This window comes from Epinephelus fuscoguttatus, linkage group LG8 (genome assembly GCF_011397635.1).
Source record: "Epinephelus fuscoguttatus linkage group LG8, E.fuscoguttatus.final_Chr_v1".
In the NCBI taxonomy this organism is placed as follows: Eukaryota; Metazoa; Chordata; class Actinopteri; order Perciformes; family Serranidae; genus Epinephelus; species Epinephelus fuscoguttatus.
In genome coordinates, this window is record NC_064759.1 from 10,198,784 (window position 1) to 10,220,958 (window position 22,175).

At 40.8% G+C, this 22,175-nt stretch overlaps 1 protein-coding gene and 1 long non-coding RNA gene across 3 annotated transcripts in view; one reads left to right on the forward strand and one right to left on the reverse strand.

Moving 5' to 3' along the window:
- Positions 1 to 11,235, forward strand: part of LOC125892712 (uncharacterized) — a 40,833-nt gene extending 29,598 nt beyond the window's left edge. Inside the window, exon 4 of the long non-coding RNA XR_007449777.1 lies at positions 11,087 to 11,235. This is a non-coding gene — a long non-coding RNA (uncharacterized LOC125892712). The remainder of the gene's footprint in view (positions 1 to 11,086) is intronic.
- The window catches only part of pear1 (platelet endothelial aggregation receptor 1), a 90,330-nt gene that overhangs the window by 41,715 nt on the left and 26,440 nt on the right, over positions 1 to 22,175 (reverse strand). For both annotated transcript variants that reach the window (XM_049582832.1, XM_049582831.1), the window contains exons 2-4: positions 6,255 to 6,365; positions 5,167 to 5,268; positions 4,970 to 5,070 (exon numbers count right to left, since the gene is read on the reverse strand). In XM_049582832.1, coding sequence (XP_049438789.1) covers positions 4,970 to 5,070; positions 5,167 to 5,268; positions 6,255 to 6,365 — 314 coding nt within the window. The remainder of the gene's footprint in view (positions 1 to 4,969; positions 5,071 to 5,166; positions 5,269 to 6,254; positions 6,366 to 22,175) is intronic.

Here is a 22,175-nt window from a genome sequence, read left to right on the forward strand (position 1 = left end):
ATTTCACAAGTGCACTTCAAGTGTTTTTATTTCAATTCAATTAAAAATCTATTCACCCAAATTGCATTCTTTCCCTCTAAATTTATTCTGCTCATCATAAACAGTGTGTGAGCACACAGCCCGGCAGCTGGGCTTAGCCGTACAATTGAAAGCTCCAGTGTTAGATGCCATTCATACTGTCAAGGAGCCTCTTCTTGGAGAGTCAGTCTTTGAGCTGTGTTCTTGCAACATCAAAAATGGTTCTCTTTTAATTAAGTTAATTCAAATATGCATTTATGCGTGAGGACTAATAATTCCACCAGAGATCTCTTCATTTTTCTTTCACTAGACAAGTGTTTTGCAGCCACACGCTGTATCATGCACATGGTGATTTTCTTTCAATAAACAATAATTTGGCTGATTATTTTGTCCTCTCTAGTTGAAGGTGTGTGGATACTGGAGGCTGGAGATTTGGGGATCTAGGAAAAGGCCAACATGCCATTAAATGAAGGAGTTAAGTGTAATTGCATCTAATTATATGTATTTAGAAAATAAAACGCTGTACATGGTACACAAAGTGGGTTTAGGAGGAGTCATAGATGACACGTTGAAGGCAGGGATGTTTCAGTTATAAAGCTTTCAATCTTTGCTTCTCTGATGTCAGTCATTAGAATCAAAGGCTTTTGTGTTTGGCGACAAAAGAAAACTCTTCACACACAAACACACACACACACACACACACACACACACACACACACACACAGTGTTTCATGAGACCGCTGCGAAAGGTGGCTCAACAATAAGCAACCAAAAACGCACATTATCTCTTCTGAGTGCAAAACATTTATCTCCAAAATGTCAGTTATTCAAGCACAAAACACAGAAACCGTGTTATTACCATCTGAGATCATCCAGTGATGTATGAGAAGGTTTGTAAAGCAAAGGTAGAATTTTCTCTAACCATGAGAGGCCATGTATGGTTTCACTTTATTTACATAAGTCAGTGCTGACTGTCAGCAATAACAGCGTGTCAGCAAACTGTTGACAGCTGCATCAGTTTCAGACAACACTTAACTATCTGTTATTTTAACTACTGCACCCATAAATTGTGTGTGGTAATGGATAAAAAAGTCTTTGGCAATAAAATGTTTCTCAGTACCCTCATTTCTAATATAATGTTTCCCAATGTGCACTGTGAAACACAGCTACCTTAAACTGACAATTAATTTCACAGGAAAGTCCTTAAAATTAAGATTAGGATTGAGATTAGAGGTTTATGATTACTTAAGTTGCATAAAAAGCTCAGTTTGTTAGGAGGATATCATGGCAACTGAGTCAAGAATCAAATCCATATGTAGGAAAGTTTCTCCCTTTCAACATATTTAATTTATTTATGGATCTGCAGAACATATTTAATCTAAAGGATAACATGTTGAAGGGTATTTATATTCACCACGGTCCCAAGATTTTAAAGAACAGGCAGGAAACATGAAATCAAACTAAACCAAAACTACTTAAATATCCACATCAAACACCTCAGATAACAAAAAGAACTGATGGATTTATTCAAATTATATTAAAAACCTGTAACAGTACTTCATAAATAAATCTTGACCTGACGTCTGAAAGTCTCACATGTTTTGGACACATTTGATTTATGTAATAGAAGGCTTCCGCTTTGGCTGTATCATTTTCTCAAGGCGCATTACATAAAGGCACACAGGCCTTGGTTTAGTTTGCCCTCCGATGATATTATTCATATGATGCAGTTTTCTGTTTATCCCTCACTGAGCTGTGCAAGCAGCACTGCCCCACCTCTGAATTCATCAGTAACAGATGCGTAGTTGATGAAATAAAAGTTGCTGAAATGATTTGAAATCCGTGAACTGAAATGAAAATATGTAAAATTATGAAGAGGGTTTTTCACGGTGTCAGCAACACGCAGTTCAGTTTAAAATTCCAGTCAGTACAGCCAGTATCAGCACGAGGAGCCTCAGCGGGAAGAGAACCCATAATTGTGGTAATTCCAGTGTCATGTGTTACTCTCATTGATTGTGCACGTCGCATGGAAAAAAAACAAAGACTGGATTTTGGCATTGTGCTGGATTCATCCAACTTCAGGTTAGTTTATTTATTCAGGCTCATTTTAAATGACAGTAGCAGAGGAAACAAAGTGACTCAAATCTGGCTGTAATATATGTTGAATGCATTCGTGGATTATAAAATAGCCTTTCATAATCCTGTTTATACACAATGTTAGTTTGTACTGTACTACTGATGTTGCACACCCATGGGTGGGACCAGGGGTGTAGCTATCATTGAGGACACTGAGGTCATGTCCTCACTTATTTTTCTGGGAATTTAGGCTTTTTAGCAACCGAGGAGAAGTATACAGTCTATAAATAAAAAGTAACACAGTGTGAACATCTCACAGGCTGATCCAGGACTTCTTAGAATCTGATGTAGTTTTTAGTTTTGGCTACTTTTAGGCCAGGAAAAAGATAAATCAAGATTTCTCTGCATGCTCATAAATGATCGCACTATTTGTCATTTTAATATTTGTTTTGTAAAGTGACTTTGTAACATCTGTTCAGGGACTACTCATGAAAAATAGCCTCTTCGCTAACACAGCAGTGTTTATTAATGTAAATTGTCCTATTATTTTGTCATTTCAATTTTTATTGATTTTCTTTAAAACAAATGAAAACATGGGTGCAGATCCCGGGGGGGACGGGGGGGACATGTCCCCCCCAAATTCTGAAAAACACAAATTGTCCCCCCCAATTCCAAATAGCTTAAATGATTGAAATTGAGCAAATGTATACAGTAGTCCCATATACTGGGAGAAAGGGAAGATGATGAGGAGAAATGGGAATCCGTGAGAGGCGAGAGATGAAAACGTGAGTGGACATAACATGCCTGAGACCCTGAAACTAGAAGTAGCATTAACTAACAGCGAAGCAGTGAAAAGGAGGGTGATGGCTGGTTCCATGTAATACTGGCTGTTTAAGAGAAATAAACAGTAAAGGTAAGCACATGACTCTCTTTGTAGTGCTTTTTGAATGACTTGGTGATGGTGATGAGCCTCTGTGAAATCGTGAAATATGCTGGCAATCTCAAGTGCTCTGTGGGTATGATTTGCACACGTGCAATTAAAAGAAAATCACAACTGATTGTGTCCCCCCCAAACTTGTCATCAGATCTGCACCCATGAATGAAAACAAAAACCAAAAGACAGTCTATTACAGCAACTAAAAATATTTAACAGATGCACCCATATGTACTTCAATGTCATGAGCCTTAATGTATAGAAAAATGTATCCCAGACTTCAGCAAATTTCCCTCTTGTATTATTCATTCGAGCCAGTAAATATTTAAAGGAGGCAGTTTCTGTTCCAGTTCCTTTCTCTACTGCCTTAAAACAACTCTTGCTGCGGTAATGAAACCATTTATTAATATACAAAACTGAACCCTAGTGACATCTGGTAGCAAAAAAGTTTGTCCTGGAGAAGACATAACTGATGGGTGTGCGGCAACGGCTGCGTAAATTGCCCTTGTTAAATACAGCAATAAATAAGCAAAGTAAGAATTAATCATTTTTCCATCAGAATTTAATTTTCTACACAGTGGAGGGGGCTTTGGAACAAAATCTAAATTTCATTTTCTGTCACCACTCATCCTCCCAAGTGAAGGCTTGAGCCTTTCCCAGCTGACACTGGGCGAGAGGCAGGGTACACCCTGAACAGGTCGCCAGACTATCACAGGGCTGACACATAGAGACAAACAACCATTCACACTCACATTCACAACTACGGACATTTTAGAGTCACCAGTTAACCTTTGGACTGTGGGAGGAAGCTGGAGTACCCAAAGAAAACCCACGCTGACAAGGAGAGAACATGCAAACTCCACACAGAAGGGCCATTCTGACCAGCCAGCAGGTCAGAACCTGGAGCTGTCTTGCTGTGAGGTACTAACCAGTACTAACCACTGTATCACAGTGCCACTAAATCTGAATGCCTTATATATTTATTTTGGAAAAAATGAAATAATTATGATAAAATAATAATTAAAACATTACTCAATCTCATGACCTCAGAGTGTAGCTTTGGCTGGGACAAGACTATTTATTCAGTGACAGCAACCCATTCCCCAAAATAATGTTGGCAGTGTATTTTATTTTTTACACTATGTAGCAGATACCTCTAAACTTTACGTTTTATTTATGTTTCAACAACATTGTGGTTAAGGTGTGGTTAGGTTTAGGCACAAAAACCACTTGGCTATGGTTAGGAATAAAACATGTTTTGGTACAAAATACTTGGTTTTGGCTGGAAACACAGCAATGTCTGTAAAAAAAACCAAAAAAAAAACCCAACTGATTTTCTTGGCACTATCCCTGCTAAAAAACACAGCAATAGGTCGCTAAAACACAACCAGTTTTGTTTTTTGTTGGTCTTGAACAGGGGTCTGCAGCTTGGCAACGTCTCGCCTACGTGTCACGCCATCCACCATTCCCTCCACCTCTAGATGACAAAGTCAGTTCATATACTACGACACTAAACGTTGATTTGATATGTGTGAAACGTGGCATTGTAATGTATTCATGGTTTGTAGATACGTACAGTGTCAGTATAGCCTTCTGGGCAGATGACACACACCTGAGTATCTTCGGTACCTGACCAAATGACGATGTGGGCTCGGAGCGTACTTTTTCTAATGTAATAAAATAGACATTTAAGGGTTTTCCAGCCCTTGGGAGGCTGCAGGCCTGTGAATCAGTGTACTTGGGTGTTTTAATGTGGTGACGGTGTATAAAATCACACATCTCTGATCTCTGATGATCCCCTGCTGGCCGTGAATCTTGCCAAACCTTTCTCCTCCTCCTCCTCCTCCTCCTCCTCCTCCTCCACTGTTTCAGCTTTCCTACTGTCAGTCTCAGTGATAAAAACACGTACATAGGTGTTAAAAGTTTTCCATAATTACTTACGGACACATTTGTCTCTGCTCTCGTAATAGCCTGGACAGCACTGGTATCTCTTGCGGTAGTCTGTCTTCACCGCCTGCCTGTAGGCCGTCTTGTAGGTGATCCTGAAAGAAAACACAGTCAGACAGGACATTTTGACCCTCCACTGACAGGAACAGGAAGTCACTGAAGCAGGAAATGAGTCATGGTGCTGCTGCTACCTGTGGCGCATGCATCTGTAGGAGGTGCGAGGGTCGGCGCAGGGCTCCTCCGTCACGTGGTCATAAGGATGGTAGTAGGACTCTTTCACTGAGGTGGTGAAGCTGAAAGTAGAAACATTTACAGTCAGAGGAAACATTTTGATAATCTGTTAATCCTTTATTCATTTTTTCAGCAAAACATTTGCAGGTTCCAGATTTTTCAGATGTGAGGATTTGATGCTTTTCTTTGTCACATTTGATAGCAATTTGAATATATTTGGGTTTTGGACTGCTGGTTGGATAAAACAAGCAACTTCAAATCATCACCCTGACTTCTCAGACATTATTACGAGTATTTTCCATTAAGTGATTGATTTAGCAGATTAATTAATCATGGAAATAACTGTAAATTTATTTATTTATTTCAGTCCTCATTAACCGATATCAAGGTAGCAACTACTCTTACTGCAGTCCTGCATAATTCTGTAAAACAAATATGGATTAAAAATCCAAGGCAAAGGGGAACAAAAGACAAAAAGAAATCAAACTACAGCAATAAATCAACAACAGTTAGAATAGTTATGACAATTACAGCAGATAAATCCTGATTATTTTTGCTGATCCCTGACTTTGCTCTAGCGCCACCACGAGGTTGACATTTGTAATTTTTGAGAGAAATATCTAAAAAACTATTGCAGGACTTGTCATGCACAGGCATTCACATCCTACTCAGGATGATCCTGAGACTTTCCATCTTTCCATCTAGTGCCATCATCATCGTCGTCATAATTTTAACTTGTCCAAAACTTTGGTTTCTGACCAAATACCTGAAAACATGATGATAGTCCCGTCTGCCTCAGCTGGACTCTGCTAATTGGCAAGTTAGGATGGTGAACATGGTGAACTTATCTTCTAAACAAAAAGTTAATTTCCGCATCTACAGAGTTTTTCTCATCATAATTCATTTGGCTAACTGCTCGTTAATCCTGTTGAAACCACAACGTAAACTTTCAGCAATATGTACCCAGCACTGTATGAGAAAGTATGTTTAATCTGACATAACAGCAACAGTGACATTTATTTATTTGTCACAGTCAAGCAGGCCTCACCTCTCCCACAGGCTGCACACATTGGGGTCTCTTGGGTTCAGAGAGTAGCTCAGACCAATCAGGAAGCTAAAAAGCAGCAGGACGGCGGAGCTCTGCAGAGTCGACATGATCCTGAGGGAAAGGAGGACAGACGTTTACAGAGGGATGCAAACACCCAAGTGTATCAGCAATGACAGCACAGAGCCAAAACATATTCTTTATGTTATGAGGAAGAAAAATAGAAGGCAAACACAGTAAAAGCAACATTTTTACGATGCAAAGCAATCTGGTTCTGCAAGAAATACCTACGTTTTGTTTATTTGTTATTGTTTATTTTGTCAAGTTATATATTGGGAAATAATATAAGTACACCTCATAGATGTTCATTTACAAGCCTCAATGTACCATTCTGAAAAACAAACGAGTAAAGTATGTTTTTTGTTTTGTTACTGAGTGACAGATCTGAGCAGCCTTGAAACGCAGCAGTACCTCTGCAGAACTCTGTGACGTTCAGTGGAAAATGTTGCACACAGATGGAAAAGTTCCATTCCTGCTCTCGACTGGAGATTTACATTCATTGTTTTTGTTTTTCATTTACTATAATTAACATTTCACAGCGTGAAAGAAAGATTCATTGAGAGCTGGTTCTCGGTACCTATAAATTGCGGTTAAGGTTCAGCCTCTGGTTGTTAAAGAGTTCGTTAAACGCTCAGCAGAAGTGAGGCAAAGAGCCAGACTCGAAGCATAACGCTGTCTGCTCCCCGCTGTGCTCCACACCGTCTCAACAGGGTACATAAAACACAGGCATCAGGAGATGACCTGACAGCGGACAGGATAGATGGGGTAGAATGAGAGCACAAGTAAGAAAGAAAACAAGAGAGAGCGGGATCTGAGTCAAGAAATGTGACACCCAACTTCATCCTGACCCCTATCAATCAGTGCTGCAGTGAGGCCTCCACGCTCCTCTGCTGTCCCCTTCCACACTCCAGCAGCATCTGGATCTGATCAGCGCAACGGCCCAAGAGAGTGCCTCGGCACGGGGACCCTGTTGGGCTCTCAGGGAGCAAAAGGAAGGCAGTTTTTCCCTTTTTTCCTTTACAAATATCCAATGCAAATGAACAGAAGTTCAGCAGGCCAGTGGTGTGAGCCCTCTGGTAAAAGCATCGTGGGAATTGAACGGCATTTCTAGAAAACTGGACGTCATGTTTACATAGCATCAGTCAGGCATGTTCCCCTCTGTTTTCTCAACAAGTCCCATCTGACAGAGTTACTGTACCACGGCCTCTCATGTCATCGACTCAGGGCCTCAGGGAGAATTCTGATATGTTGGGACAGCGATATCGTGGCCACAGATCAAGATTATCTTCTTCATGAAAAAACACCTCAGATCTCAGAAGGAGGAGTAACGACAAAGATCTCTCTTACTGTCCAAACTTAAGTTCCCCTCAACAAATATCATTAACTTTACAGATTGTTTCTTTAGAGAATTGTATGACCTAAAACTTTATTAAAATTTACCCTAAGAATTAGTGTAAAATTTTTGTCAAGTAAGGCCTGTCATACAGTACAAGACTTTGAAAAACTTTTGAAAGATTGAAGTCTGACACCTTCTCACATCTAAAATAAAAGTTTTTTTGTCGCACACTATGGGTGCATTTGGAAATACTCGCCCTGAGTGCCAGTGCTCTGGCACAAACTCGACCGTTCGTAAGGTAAATTGGAAGCGCTGTAGGAATGTACCGTTGGGGTATTCGGAACATCTCTCGAAGGAGCAGAGTGTACTCTGGGCACTTTGTCTGGAGAGACGGGGCAGCAGAGCGCCAAGTTGGGTGAATGTGTGATTGATTTAACTGTTCATTAATTCATGCAGAAATAGAACACTCTGTTTCTTCCAACAACAGCGCCCTCATTTTAATTCAGAGCGACAGATAGGATTTGCTAATGCACCCTATACGATTTCTCAAAGACTGGGAATCTTGCAGCATCACTGTTTGCAAGACTACAACTAGATTCCTTTTCAGATTATTTTCCATCCTGCTCCTGGTGGAAAAATTTTACACCTAACTCCCTTTAAGAAATATGGCATACTAACAATTGCTTATGTGTCTGCAAAAAGACATAGCTCTAGAAATACAAGATAAAAGGTGTCATATGTTGATAGTATTCTTGTCAATTTGGCTTTAATATAATCTATAAAGATGAACTGTATGTGTGTACAATCTTTACATTTTGGATTTTGTTTCCTCAAATTGCTGCTAGCCTCTTTTGGTTAGCTTAGCTATTTTTAGTGTAAGGAAACAGTAGGAATGAGAGGTGAACCGTTCCAAAATGTAAGATAGTGTCATTAGTTTTGTAGGACTTTGGTCAGACACCAAAGTACATACAGCAAACTATGATGTCAACTTCGGTGTGGTGCTAGAGAAAAAGCCAGGGGATCACCAGTGTTAGCACAGTTCATTCAATAGTTGTTGAGATATTTCAGTCTTGACTAAAACAGCATCCTGTTTCTTTCACGTTAAAAGCATATATTTGCATTTTAAAGCAGGACTGTGCAACTTTTGTCTTCCCACCTCTGGCTGTGAGACTAATGACATAAACACTGCTGAGGCATGCTTATGATGTATGCCCACAGGTGAGCTCGCTGCATCTCCCCTGCCTCCAAGAATGCTCTCTTCAAGTGTTTCTTGACTCAAATCCTTCCTCTCAACGACAAGTTTATTTTTTGTCTGGAGCATCCAGTCCAGACAATCCTATCCTTGTTATCCTTGTATTCTTTTAATCATCATTTCAAACTGTTAGCATACACAGTCTTAGAAGAAACAGTCAGAATCACGCACATACAGATGAAGTGTGAAGTGTGCGAAAACAAAACGAAAAGCAGTGCCAAACAGAAAAGGACAACAAAAATGAAACAAATTTGACATTAAATTGATAAATTTCTCTTTCCCCCTTTTGCTTTGGATGGTAAAACACATCACTTCAAGTGCGCCAGCATCGTAAAGTCGCCACAGACACTCGACACCAAAACTGAGAAACACAGAGAGCTTTCCATCTTGTGAAGGCTACTCAAGTATACTCAATCAAAACATATAAAATCCAAGTCTCCTTTTACAACGATCCAAGGCACACTTTAGGGTTTGTGCAAAAATTGAAATGCCTTTATTTTACATGGTAACATGGATTAAAAAGGCCAATGCTTTGCGACTCACAGGTCCACATCAGGGACATTGTCTACTGTAGCTTAGGGTGCTTTCAGACCTGGAGTTCACTTGCTTTGGTCCAAATCAGGGACTGACTGACTGAAGTTGTATAATTACCTAGAGTTAGTTCGTGTTCTCACGGCAGCATTTACAACCGGACCAGATCAAATGCCTGCACAAGAAAGCTGCTCTTGATTGACACTTTCTAATGTCACAATGGAGGGACAACTATGCAGGTTGATTTTAGCGCTGCTCATCGTGGACTATATTGCTGTCATTGTTCATTTTAGTCAAACCATACAGTTTGAAAACGAGGCGCGGCTCCAACTAGAAAACAATGTTTTGATGCATTGGATGTGCTGAATGTGCATATTAAGGCAGTACAGGAGGAGGTGCACATTAATAATCCTCCAGGACTGTAACATGCTCATGTTTAACCCAAACAATGTGTCATGTGACTGCAGTTGGTTCACATCCAGGTCAGAACACGTTCTCACCACAAACGTTGTTTTGGTGCGCACCTGAGTGTGATTGCTGTGTTCACACCTGCCCAAACGAACCACAATTAAAGGGCAAACGAACTTGAGTTTGATTGAACCAAACCAAACAGGGCAGGTGTGAAAGCACCCTTACACACTTGTGCTGTGTTACACTAATGAGTTGGGTGAGATGATCCTTTCACTCGCCTGAAGTATCCAAAGAGCACCTGCATGTGATGACAACTTAGACCCAGCAGCACTTCTGCTCCTTTTTCTTCACAGAGAGCTTTCCCTTGTGGTGATGAGCTTAATCAGTATTGTGAGAACTTGTTTGGCAAAGGCTTGAATGTAATGGACGTTCATTTAGCAATCCAGTCACGAGAAAATATCTTGGCGTTGAACGTTTTTGCAAACCACAGATACTGTAAGTTACATTTGCATGTTATTATGTAGAGGATACAGTGAAACTTTATGTTAAATGTGGTTAACATGTCGTTAGGTATAGGCATAAAAACGACATTGCTATAGAAAGGAAAGGACCATGTTTTGGCTTAAAATACCAGTTTCTGAAGCACAGACCCTGCTGGAAAAGCAGTGTTATCGTGGTAAAAGAAAAAAAAACTGCTTTTTGTGGCACTGTCAATGCTGGAAATTGGAAAACAGCCATAATTGGGGGATGTAATGATAAACTTTATTTATGTAGCACCTTTCAAAACACAGTTAAAATAAGGAAGGCCAAAACTAAAATTACGATAATGAATGGGAAATAAAATCAATAAAATAGACAGACAGCTCAGATAAAGTTAGGATAGGCTTTCTGTTAGAAGTATGTTTTTAGGAGAGACAGCCTTATATCCTCGGGCAGGTCGTTCCAGAGCCACGGGGCCCTGATTGCAACAGCTCTGTCCCCTTTGGCCTTCAGCCTGGACTCTGGGACAAGCAGAAGACCTCTGCCTGAGAATCTAAAACTATGCAGGTTAATAAGGGTCTAACAGGTCTGAAATGTAACCTGGAGCCATGAAGAGCCTTAAAAGTAATCAATATGATTTTAAAGTCAATCCTAAAACAAACAGGGAGCCAATGTAAAGAGGCTGAAACTGGTGTGATGTGGTCGTACTTCCTGGATTTGAACAATTAGAAGTTGTAGCAAGTTTTTTTTTTTTTTTTTATTAAGACAGGAATAAAGGCTGTTGCAGTAATCAAGACGCAAGAAACCCAGTGATAGGTGCCAAAAACACGCCCACGTTTGAGGTTGAAAAGCTGCTGGAAAAACAGCCAAGGGTAGCAAGGAAATCGTCTCCAACAGTGGTCTGCAGCTTGGCAGGCATCTCACCTACAGTACATGCCATCCACCATCCCCTTCACCTCCTGATGGCAAGTCAGCTTATATATTCTTTACTTCAGAAAGGTTGATTAATATGAAAACGTGCAAATGTATCATGTCTGTCCTTTGCAGAGCTCAAAGCAATTAAAAACAGATTTGTCAAATGTAAAGGTCAGTAAGAGTCAAGTTTAGTTATGTATCTTTGGTAAGAATTTGTGTAATATTTTGATGGAGGTTAAGTAAGATAAACTCCAAAGTACATCTGTAAGAAAACTATGCATGATTTAGAGATTTGACCCTGGTTTCTGGCAGAAGTTTCCACTGCATCATTTCACTGTCAAACTACTTTGTAGCTCTGTCTCCTTTATGTCATCTCTTTGTGGTGGAGAAACATATTTCTCTCACTTTTCATGCACATATTTGCATTTTAAGTCACACTGCTCTGGAAATTTGGGGAAATTTCCCTGAGATGAGGAAGAGATTTGCCTGTGGCTTGGTGAATAATACATGCCTCTAATAGTGCCAAGGTCAGCGGCTCAATTCCCATCAGAGCCATTTCATGTGTGTTTACAAAATGTGTTCTTTATTGTGTTTTGCAGAAGACAACTCAGAGTAAGGATTATGTGATGTGTTTGCAGAAACAGTCCACCATAAACACCTCTGCGATCAATCAGAAGCTCATTGAACAGATTTACTTCTACATTAACTCTGTCCAGCGGCTGGTTATCTCTGCTGGAGATTTGGCATGGCGAGGACTGCGGCATAAATCAGAGTGAGCGCACAGGTCTTCTGCTTCTGATAAACTGACTCTTACTACTCTCCTACCCACCGTCAGGAGTTAATTCACTCGCAGGCACAAACGCTAACGCCTCAGAAATCTGTGCCACAAAAACAGCATTTTACGAGAACAGGCATATGGCTTTTATTAAGAGGAGTCATCAACTTCACCAGCCACTTCATTGGGCTGGGGGTAAATATTTTTCATTACCTTCTTTTCATTTTAATTGTGCTTCATTAGAGAAAGGCTTCAAACCGCATGGGAATTCTTAAACGCTGAGAAAGAGGGCTTAACGAGTGCAGACGGAGTTGTTTTGAAGTGGAGCTCAGCCGCTGTTTGCATTGCATGTTTGGGTTACCTACAGCGGGAAGGGGAAGGCAGGTAGACGTCTGGAGCTCCAGGTGGTAGTATCATCATCTGGAAACCGGACTCCTCAAGGAGGCTACCCTGCTTTTAGTGGAGGGCAGGTACTCTAAAAATGGAGTTTTACATGCAACTCCACCACAAGTGTGGACTGATTGATTCTTCCCCTTTCCTCCTTTTCACATAATAGCCTTCTACTCCATTACATTCAGCCCTAAGCTATCATTATTTCCTTTGAGCTTTTTCCAAACTGCAGCTCTGAACCTTTTCACTTGGACAAGCTTGGCCAGGCGGGAGGAAAGCACAAGTAGCATGATGTATCGCAACAGTTTTTCCGTTCAGTTGTGATGTGTTTAGCTACCAGCTAACTGGCAGTAAAGCATGCACACCTCCACAGTTCACAACCACTGGTCAAAGAGGTAAAGTCTGGACCGAGATCAGTAAAAAACCACAACAGTAGAGGCTACTTCAACATATTTTGGTCTTGTTTGTAATGAAAACAGCAGACAATCTCATCCAGTGCAGAGGGACTTTCATGTGGCTCTATAAACCAATAGAAAATAGGCAAAATACCACACACACACACACAGAGGCGTAAGTGCATGTGCATATACACTTAAACACAACGTTCAAATGCAGGCACGTGCACACTCTTAACACCCACACACTTTCAAGTACTGATCATGTGTTTTCATGTTCTGGAGACATTAGACACACATACACATACACACACACATCAAATGAGTCCCATACGCTGAAACGAGTTCAGAGAGAAACTATTTTTAGTGTCTGAGGACATTTTGCTAATTCACTGAGCTCCCCTCGACTGACTCATACTGTCAAGTCCCACAGCAGCAGCCCACGCGTACATGCACCGCACCAACTGAGGAATGCTGTGAGCTGTTTAAGGGCCCCGCAATGCTCTTAACAGAACCGCACAGGGGCTTCAGTGAAAACAAAGCCCAAACGAAAACAGATGCACTGGTTTTATATTAATCTCACCAGACACTCGTACCCATGTTATTACCATATTCTGCTTCAATCAAGGGCCCTTCAGGACGCATAAGCGCTGACAACTAGAAAATTATTTTGATTCGGTTTCATGCAAGGGAGCCATTTTCTTGACAGATGAGTATTCCCATCGGACTGCATGTTTGCATTAGTTAAACAGTCAGGACAGAGTCTGCACCCATGTAGGAACAGTACCTCCATCTCTAATGTGATTATCAGTAACATGAAGATACAACAACCTGTTAAAGGAAGAGTTTGACATTTTGGGAAATAGGCAGAGAGTTAAATGAGAGAAATGATGCCTGTCCATTAAATATGAGGCTGAAAGCAGGAGACATTTAGCTTAGCTTAGCTTAGCGTAGCTTAGCATAAAGACTGGAAACATGGAAACAGCTAGCCTGGTTCTCTCCAAATATAACAAAGTCCGCCCTTTGTGCCTCCAAAGTTTACAAATTAACACATTTTATCTTTGTTTCTTCCATACAAAACTAATCTTAAGCTTCTTTGGTAGCTTTTCTTTTCTTTTTTTGTCAACATCTTTTGGCTTTTCACGCTGATGTTTAAAAGCTGCTTGGTTTGTGTAACAGTTCTTGTAAATATACAGCACGACAATGAAATAAAAGCAACTGTTTCCGAGACTAGAGAAGGGTATCTTTTGTCCTTCATACAATGAATCTAGGTATGGATACGGAAAAAAATCATATCTCGGTGTTTTGAGTGAAATGGGCTACATGTGCAGTTGCAAGTCAAAGCCACATTTTAAATGTCACAAGCACTTTTGTGATCAAAATAAAGTAAAATCCCTGTTTGAAAAGCTGCACAACATGTACATGAAAAATTATATAAAACAAGTAGCAGGGCTGTATGTTTAAGTTTTTGCACACAGCACTGGAGCTACAGAGGTTTTAAGGTTTGCAGCACAGGACACAAAACTATAACATGACTATAAAAGTATCACATAGGTTTGAAACCAATGCAAAATCTTTGTGGTGGGAGCTGAAAAGTCATTTTCCATCTGTTGGTGAATCTATTGATGGAAAATGATTTAAATATTTTTATGTATTTAGGCTGTCAATTTTATTTATGCACAGAGCATCAACAGAGAGGCCAAGGGAGGGATGGAGAGAGACACTTTGTCTGCGTTCAATACGTCTTGCATATGAAACGTCTGCGTCCAGGTGCTGTCTCCATGTCGTAAAATAAACTACAGCTACCAAGAAGAACGACAACACGCTATGATCCACCTCAAACACAAATAAGCAGCGTAGTGCTAGATTGCATGTGTGCTACTACAATAATTTCATTCATCTCACAGACTGATTTATAGCGTAGTACTGCAACATATAGACCGATGTCACACTGTAGACTAGTAAACAGACAGATTAAACAGAGGAGCAGCTCTGTGTCTCTTTGAGCGTCACTGGAGAACTTGTGAGTGGGTGAGTGGGGCGGAGATGTGCAGAGAGTGTGACAGAGGAGAGGTGCACTCTGGTGTGCATTATGTAACACAACTTGACTCTATATCGATATAAACGGTGTTGTCTAGATCTATATCTTGCTTGAAAATATATCTGTACATTGTACATAGTCGTTATTTCGCCCTAGCCCTAAATGTAATCTTAAAGGTGTTAACGTCTTTATGACCATACGCCTAGAAATGTCCATGTTAGTTTGAGCGGTTTATGTTTGTAAGGGTAGTCGCAGAACTTTATTTGTACGGAGCATGTTCCATGATGAACACAATACGGTGTTGCACATGGTCGGTAGGTCAGCATCAGTCCAGGCTCGTTGTCAGAGGGTTTTATAACTCACTTTGACTCCTCACTAGTTGGTTTGGGACGGCAATCAGAGGGGTGTAAGGGGTGATTTGGGAAAGGCCCGAGGTTGCTGGGTGCCTTCTGCGTAGCTATGCAAAGATAACCAGCTGCTGACTCCAGCTTAACCTTGAGATAAGACACACATTAGAATGATATTGATCTTCTCATCAGACTCCTTACAGATATTTCCCAAAATGTCAAACTACCCCTTTAATAGCTAAAGCATAACCAGCAGTCATTTTTTCAGCAATTCAACAGCAACTTATGAAACACATGAAATTACAAAATGAAACCATTTGCAAAAACTATTTCTTGCATGAGCCAAGATTGACGATTTAGACAATTTTAAGACATTTAAGCTGTTTATCAAATGTATTAGCTGCAAAAATGAAAATGGTGTTAGTTTTGAAGATGTTTCGTGATAAACCAAAGTACTGGCTAAATTAAAACTGATGACGAATCAGGGCATCAAATCTAACCTGATTCATTTTGAGGGAAACATGAACATAGCAAAATTTCATGGGAATCTATACAGTAGTTGTTGGGACATTTCACTGTTATGCACAAATTTCAACCTTGGTGCAATTAGATGAAAACTAAGGGGATAATAAATCAAGGATTTATCCTCTGGGGGCCATAAATATCTGTTGAGAAATCTGTACAAATCCATCATGTAGATGTCGAGATATTTCACTGGACAGGGCTTGACACTAACTTTTTTCCCAAAGAGCACATGTGCTCCTAAGTTGAAAAAGTAAAGAGCGCACAAAGAACTTTAGGGGCACAATGTAAATTGATCAAATAATGTGTTTTACATAATAAATGTGATGCAAATAGACATTCACAAGCAAAATTATTTAATGAATTTGTATACAAAATGTACAGAAAGGTAAAATCATCAAGTTTTGAAAAAATATTGCAATTTAATTTTGTCTTTAATGTTATTATCTTATATATATTATCTTTGCAATATGATTATCTTATAGCCTATAATGTTCAGTGTTTCCTCATCCCTCAGTTGGGACCCATGGTACAATACCAGTGAAAGTATTATGGTTCTGAGGCAGATGTGCCTTTTGTCATTTATAAAAAGATAAATCACTTTTCTATAATACATCAATGATATTTCAATGGAATAAATTACTTATTAACTTATTCATACTTCAAAAACAGCATCAATAAGTGATTAACATAGGGGGGATCAAAATAAAATAAATAAATGAAATAAAAATCAACCAGCCACCCTTCTCCCCTGACAGTCCCTTCATAAGTAACGAACAGTCCCTAAAGTTTCTCCTCTGATACTCCACATACTGTGTGCCGCCATGGCTCAGCTGTTCAGGTACTTTTGGCAGTCATGACAACAAGTTATTCACCTGGAGCCGGACTTCTTTGCTGGTAAGCCGTTATAATGCGCTGCCGTATTTGACAGGAATACATATTCCTGTCAGTGTCTGTGACCCCCGTATAACCCACAACCGGCGGGATTCGCCGTTATTGTTTATCGCCACACTGCCGACATTTTAATCCGCCTGTCACAACACGCTGTTTGATTGCGTTATCAAAACACGCCACTATTATTCGGCCTTGCTTTTCACTTATTCCACCGAATACCAAATGTGTGGGTTTTTTTTGCAATATTCGGCCGAATATATTCGGCCGAATATATTCGGTGCATCCCTAAATCGGAGCCTTCCCCCCCTCCTCACTCCCCTCACTGCTGCTCTCCTCACTATACTGGCTGCTGCGCTGTGCAAGTGCACAGATGGCTCAGAGTGGTGGTGCATTTGCAAAAATGTTTTGAAGGACATTCCGCTACATTCCGCTATATTCATTTAGCAGCGGAAACACTGATGTTATTACTATCCTAAAACATTCTCCAGGTCCTCTGAAACTCTGCAGGACTTATTTCCACCCTGCCCAGCAGCGGTACCGTGGCGAACGGTCCCTAACTGCGGGGAGAACGGAGCAGGCCTCCCCGGAGGTCCGCCGCTTTTCCCGGTCCGTCTCCTCCACACTTTGACTTATTTCCACGCTGCCGACAGTGAGACTATAGGCCTATTCACTGTGCCAACAGTGGCTTGGAAAACCGACCATAACACCAGGGTCTGCCCTGCCTGCGCAGCGCAGCGCACCGAAATTCTCTTGCGAGCCAGAGCACTTCCGTTCACATCAGACGTGCATTTCTCCACGCTGGTCAACAAGCGGTTCTGCTCCCAGCTGTTGTCTCTGTCACATTTGGGGCTGTTTTTCCATCATGGGTAACTACCCAGCTTGACACATTAGCTCGCGGCTCGCGTAGAAATTAGACCAGACTCCGAAATGTCCGCTGCGGGGCTGGCGACGGAGCTGCGCGGTGCAGCCGGTGTGGATGACACAATCGGTTAACATGGGCGCCGAAAGGAAACTGGCTTCACTTCTCGCCGCTTCAAGGCTATTCGCGGTGCTTATGCGGATGGTGTGGTTCTTGACTGTGTCACACGGGGAAGAGGGAAGAGGGAAGGCGGCTGGAGTTCCTCCAACATTTGCGGTTAGATTATCATATTTTTCTATTGACAAAAATATAGGCTGCTTCGGCTGATTTTTTTATGCGCACACGTGCCCCTAAATATTTTTTACAGTTCGCACACAGCTATTTTTAGTCACAAATGCGAGTGAAACGCTCGCACTGTCGAGCCCTGCTGGATAACTGGATATTTTGACCTGCTGGTGGACCAACCTAAAATACATTATACTGCATTTTAATTGTCTCAGATAAAAGAGCTTTTCTTTTTTTCTATTCTGGTGAAATTGTAAGTAAAGCACATGGAATTGATCAAACTGTTCCCTGTTCCTTTCCTTCTGTCCTCAGATTTCTGTCTCTCTGTTTATTCCTTTGCAGTTGCAGTGCTAATTGAGGTAGAAAGTATTAGTCACCCACTGGAAGGGAAAGCAATGAGGACAGAGAAAAATAAAATAGATGAAATAACATATTGGTTCGGCTGTTAAGAGAGACTGCAGTAGACAAGAGAAAGAGACAGAGAGAGACAGGGTCCTGCCAAATATAAGTTCATTTTCATGTCTAGTTGCTCTGATGTCAGAGTCAAACACAGAAACTACAGAATACGTCTCCATCTTTCAGGCTCTTTTCCTCTTTTTCTTTCAAAGCTATCTCTGAGCTTCTCTTGGCGTTATAGACTCCAGCATGTTCTTCCAGAATCAATACCATAAAAACTTGAAAACGTCTTCATTCTGTGCACTATTTTAAAACTCCAACCAAAGTCAACGTGGCTTCAAAAGAAAGGCAACATGGTGAAATACTGTAGGTGTTCTTGCTCTTGAGTTATGACATACGACCCTGCAGGTGCAGTGCATTATGGTGTGATTTAGAAGTGTGAATCCAACTGCAGATAATTCATGTCTTGTTTCATGCTATCCTGGTAATAAGTCACTCTAACGTAAACACCAAGTCCCCGCAACAGTTTCATGTCTGTTGTACAAAAAAGGTTCATAATACGGTCACTAATAAAACAGGCTAACTTGACGGTGATGGATGCCAGGTTAGAGCAGAAAGCTTGTTTTCCATTGAGAGTACTATAATAGAAAACAAAAGTGGAACTGGATAGTGTTTTATCGAGTAAAATACGATGTATTCAGTTATAAAAGTTTTGAAAAACATTAAAGTATTACTTCTGGGAATATTTTAAAAATGAAATCAAGAAACTTGGAAGGTCGTTTAAATGAAGGCAGGTGCTCTATATAAAGTTGTATTTTAAACAGGATATAAATTTCCTGAATGCTGTCAAAGCAGTGCAAATTGAAAAGGGAAAAAATACCAGGTAGATGATAGTAATCTGGATACATTTTTGAGCTTTTGCAACCCCTTGAATTACTGATAACAGTTTTAATGAGGTAATCAGTCACTGCAGTGAAAGACAGTTTCAAAATAAAAGCACCCTGCTCAACCCATCAGTGCACAGCGAGGGAGTCGACCGGTGGTTCCCAAAGGGAGGGATAAAGAGTGGTTAAACTTCTATTATAATACCATTAAAACAATGAGAGAGCAGAAATGAAGAATCATTGCTTTTGTATCAGACTTATCTCCCAAGCGCTCTGTCCATCCAAAGTGAGCTTTGTGAGTGAAATCTCCTCAAATTGAGCTTAAAGAAGTACTTCACTGCTGGAAAGATGGTCTTTTGAAAAAACTAGGCAGAGCAGACCTGAAAAAACAAAATAAAAGGAGTGTGGAGGTAGAAAACCAGAATGCACTGCGCCACAGTGGACCAATAGAAGCTCCTGCTGTTGGCTGACGTAATGCAACCTTTGCTTTTTTTCCACAGAAAACATTATGGTGGCCGTCTGGCAACAAACAATCTTGAAATCAGTAAACAGTAAGCTAAATAATGTTTCTGAAAACATTTGAGATGAGAAATCGGCAACGCAGTGACAGAAATTTGGTTCACATTTGATCACCACTGCTTAGTTTTATTATTTAATCCGAGTTTTTCCGAGACCTGTACAGCTACAGAAATATTCTGTTTGTAGCATACACGCCACGCCCCTACAAACCATGCCCACCACTATTAAAAGACAAACCCACTTCACGACCGTTATCTGAACCCTACTACGACGCTGTAGTCACTGTAGTGAATAAATATGAAGCCAAATAGCAATGATCCACTTTATAATTAATTATACATGAAGACGTGATTGACCCTTTTATTGCTAGTAAACAGTATGATGTTTTTTCTCCATAACATTAGCTAGCGCTGGCTTGCAATGCTGTTGGCTTGTTTTAGTCAGTGGAGGAAGATGATACAAGTGGTGCATTCAGAAATACTCATTCTGAGTGCCGGAGCGCACTCTGGCACAAACTGGACCGTTCATAAATTCATGACTGTCAGAATTTAGCGTTCAGTGACCCATAGTACCGCAATCTTGGAGTGGCAGAGCACCAAGCTGAGTAAATGTGGGATTAATTTAACCATTTGTTAATCCATATGGAAATATAACATTCTGTTTCTTTGAACAACAGGGCTCTCATTTTAGTGTAGAACATCAGACTGAATTTACGAACGCACCATGTCAGGTCACTCACTCTCCAGGACTGTGAGTGTTACTTGAAAAAGTTAATACTGACCAACAGAACCAGACTGGCCGACCCGTATCTCACTCAGTGGATGGATGATCTGATGGAATTGCTTAAGGTAGGATGGCTCGCGTTGTGGCTGATAACTATGCCAATCTTACAACAACACTTGAATGGTTTCCTCTGATTTGTTTTGCTATCAAAGCTGCCTTTAGCTAATGCACTAAAAAAGTTAGCATTTGGGAGAAGTCAATATTCCTCTTAATACCTCCCCAATTTCTTATGAGGTGGACATGATAACCCTTGATACACATAATGTTATTCATTCCTACAACAGTAAATACTTTTTTCCCTAACCTGATGTGAAGTGTGCGCTGCACATGTGAGCATTTTTGATGATCACTTCCGTCCAGTCTTTCGTCTTATCGCATTTAACCATAGTTGTCTTTGTTTTGTTGACAGGCAGTGGCCCCTGGTGTGTTCAAATTTAAGTTTTGAGACATGACTCCTTCTATTCTGGCTCCCAATAACACAACAAGACAACATTTCAAGACTCATTTGTAGCCTACAGCCCTGTGGTGGCTAGTCATGTTTTGCCTCCAGCTAATGAAATTACGTCATTGTAACGTAAAAGGGTCTATCAACTTTATAAGTAACGAGATGTAATTAGTTAGCTAAACAATGACTTAGCATTTCTTCAGGGCTTCTGATTCTGGGCCAGAGGGTGAAGGGGGCTGATTGAGGACTGACCTGTTGGTGTGGTGAGCGAGTCATGTAGTGGGTGGGCCGGTCACCGCAGCTATAACTACTCAATTCTTTTCATCCTCCGTTTTTACCATATAGGAAACAGTATGGCGGCAGCCTCTTGTTCACTAATTTTCAAATTTCAGCCAAACAGTTCACTAAAATATGTCTGAAGACTTTTTAGAGTAGAAATAGGCCATACAGTAACAGGATCTTGGTTCATATTTGATCAGCACTGCCTGCGTTTAAGAGATAGAGTGAGAGTGGCAGGCTTCTCTCTCAATCCACTTTTGTACTCTTTGTGTCCAGGTTGGCGGATAGACACAAACACAAGACACAATCTGTTGTTCAAACAATAGCTGTAGAGCCAGCAATTTTATTGCGAGACGAGGAGGAAGATCTGAGAGGGAAGTTTACCACAGTTCATGTACAAATACCGCCCACATTGTTATGATACAAAACCTTTAATTACTTGACAAACAGAATATCCGCCTGACTGCAGGCTTTTAAGGGGTCCTTGACAAACTAAATGGGAAACCAATGCCCGCTGCAAAATTGTAGGCATTACATATTGGCAAAAAACCACCAGCAACAGACAAAGAAAGGAAGACCAAAGGACAGAAATCAACTCAAATGTTTCCTGGTAACAAGATGGTCGCACTGCACATGATTAAAGCATTGCTGTGCACCATTACACTTAAAAGCTGGCCTGTAAAATTGCGGTGTGTATCGCAGCCTTAAGGAGATTTAAATGATCACCCTCTGATTGTGATCAAAAAAAGATACCCTCCACAGAAGAGAAGAGCCAAAGGTTTGCATCGCAACTTTACAGTTCAGCTCTTAGAAAAACAAATCTATAAAACTGCTCGAGGGCACAAACTGACAGAAACTGGAATATATTAGCCAGAGTCCTCCATGTGACACATCGACCGCAGTCCCCTCTCCCTGTCTCTCGCTCCTCCCCATCCCACCCTCACATTAAACCAAAGTTACTGTAAACTGAATATAAAACCCATAATCCTTTGCATCTGGGTTCTTGTCTTGGCCCTCAGGACGGGTTCGGCTGCTAGACCGCAGGGAGGCTGGCACACGCTCCCCAGTTGCTGCTCATGTTGAGTGGGTGGCTGGTTTTGAGGAGGGGGGGCAGAGACTCTTAAC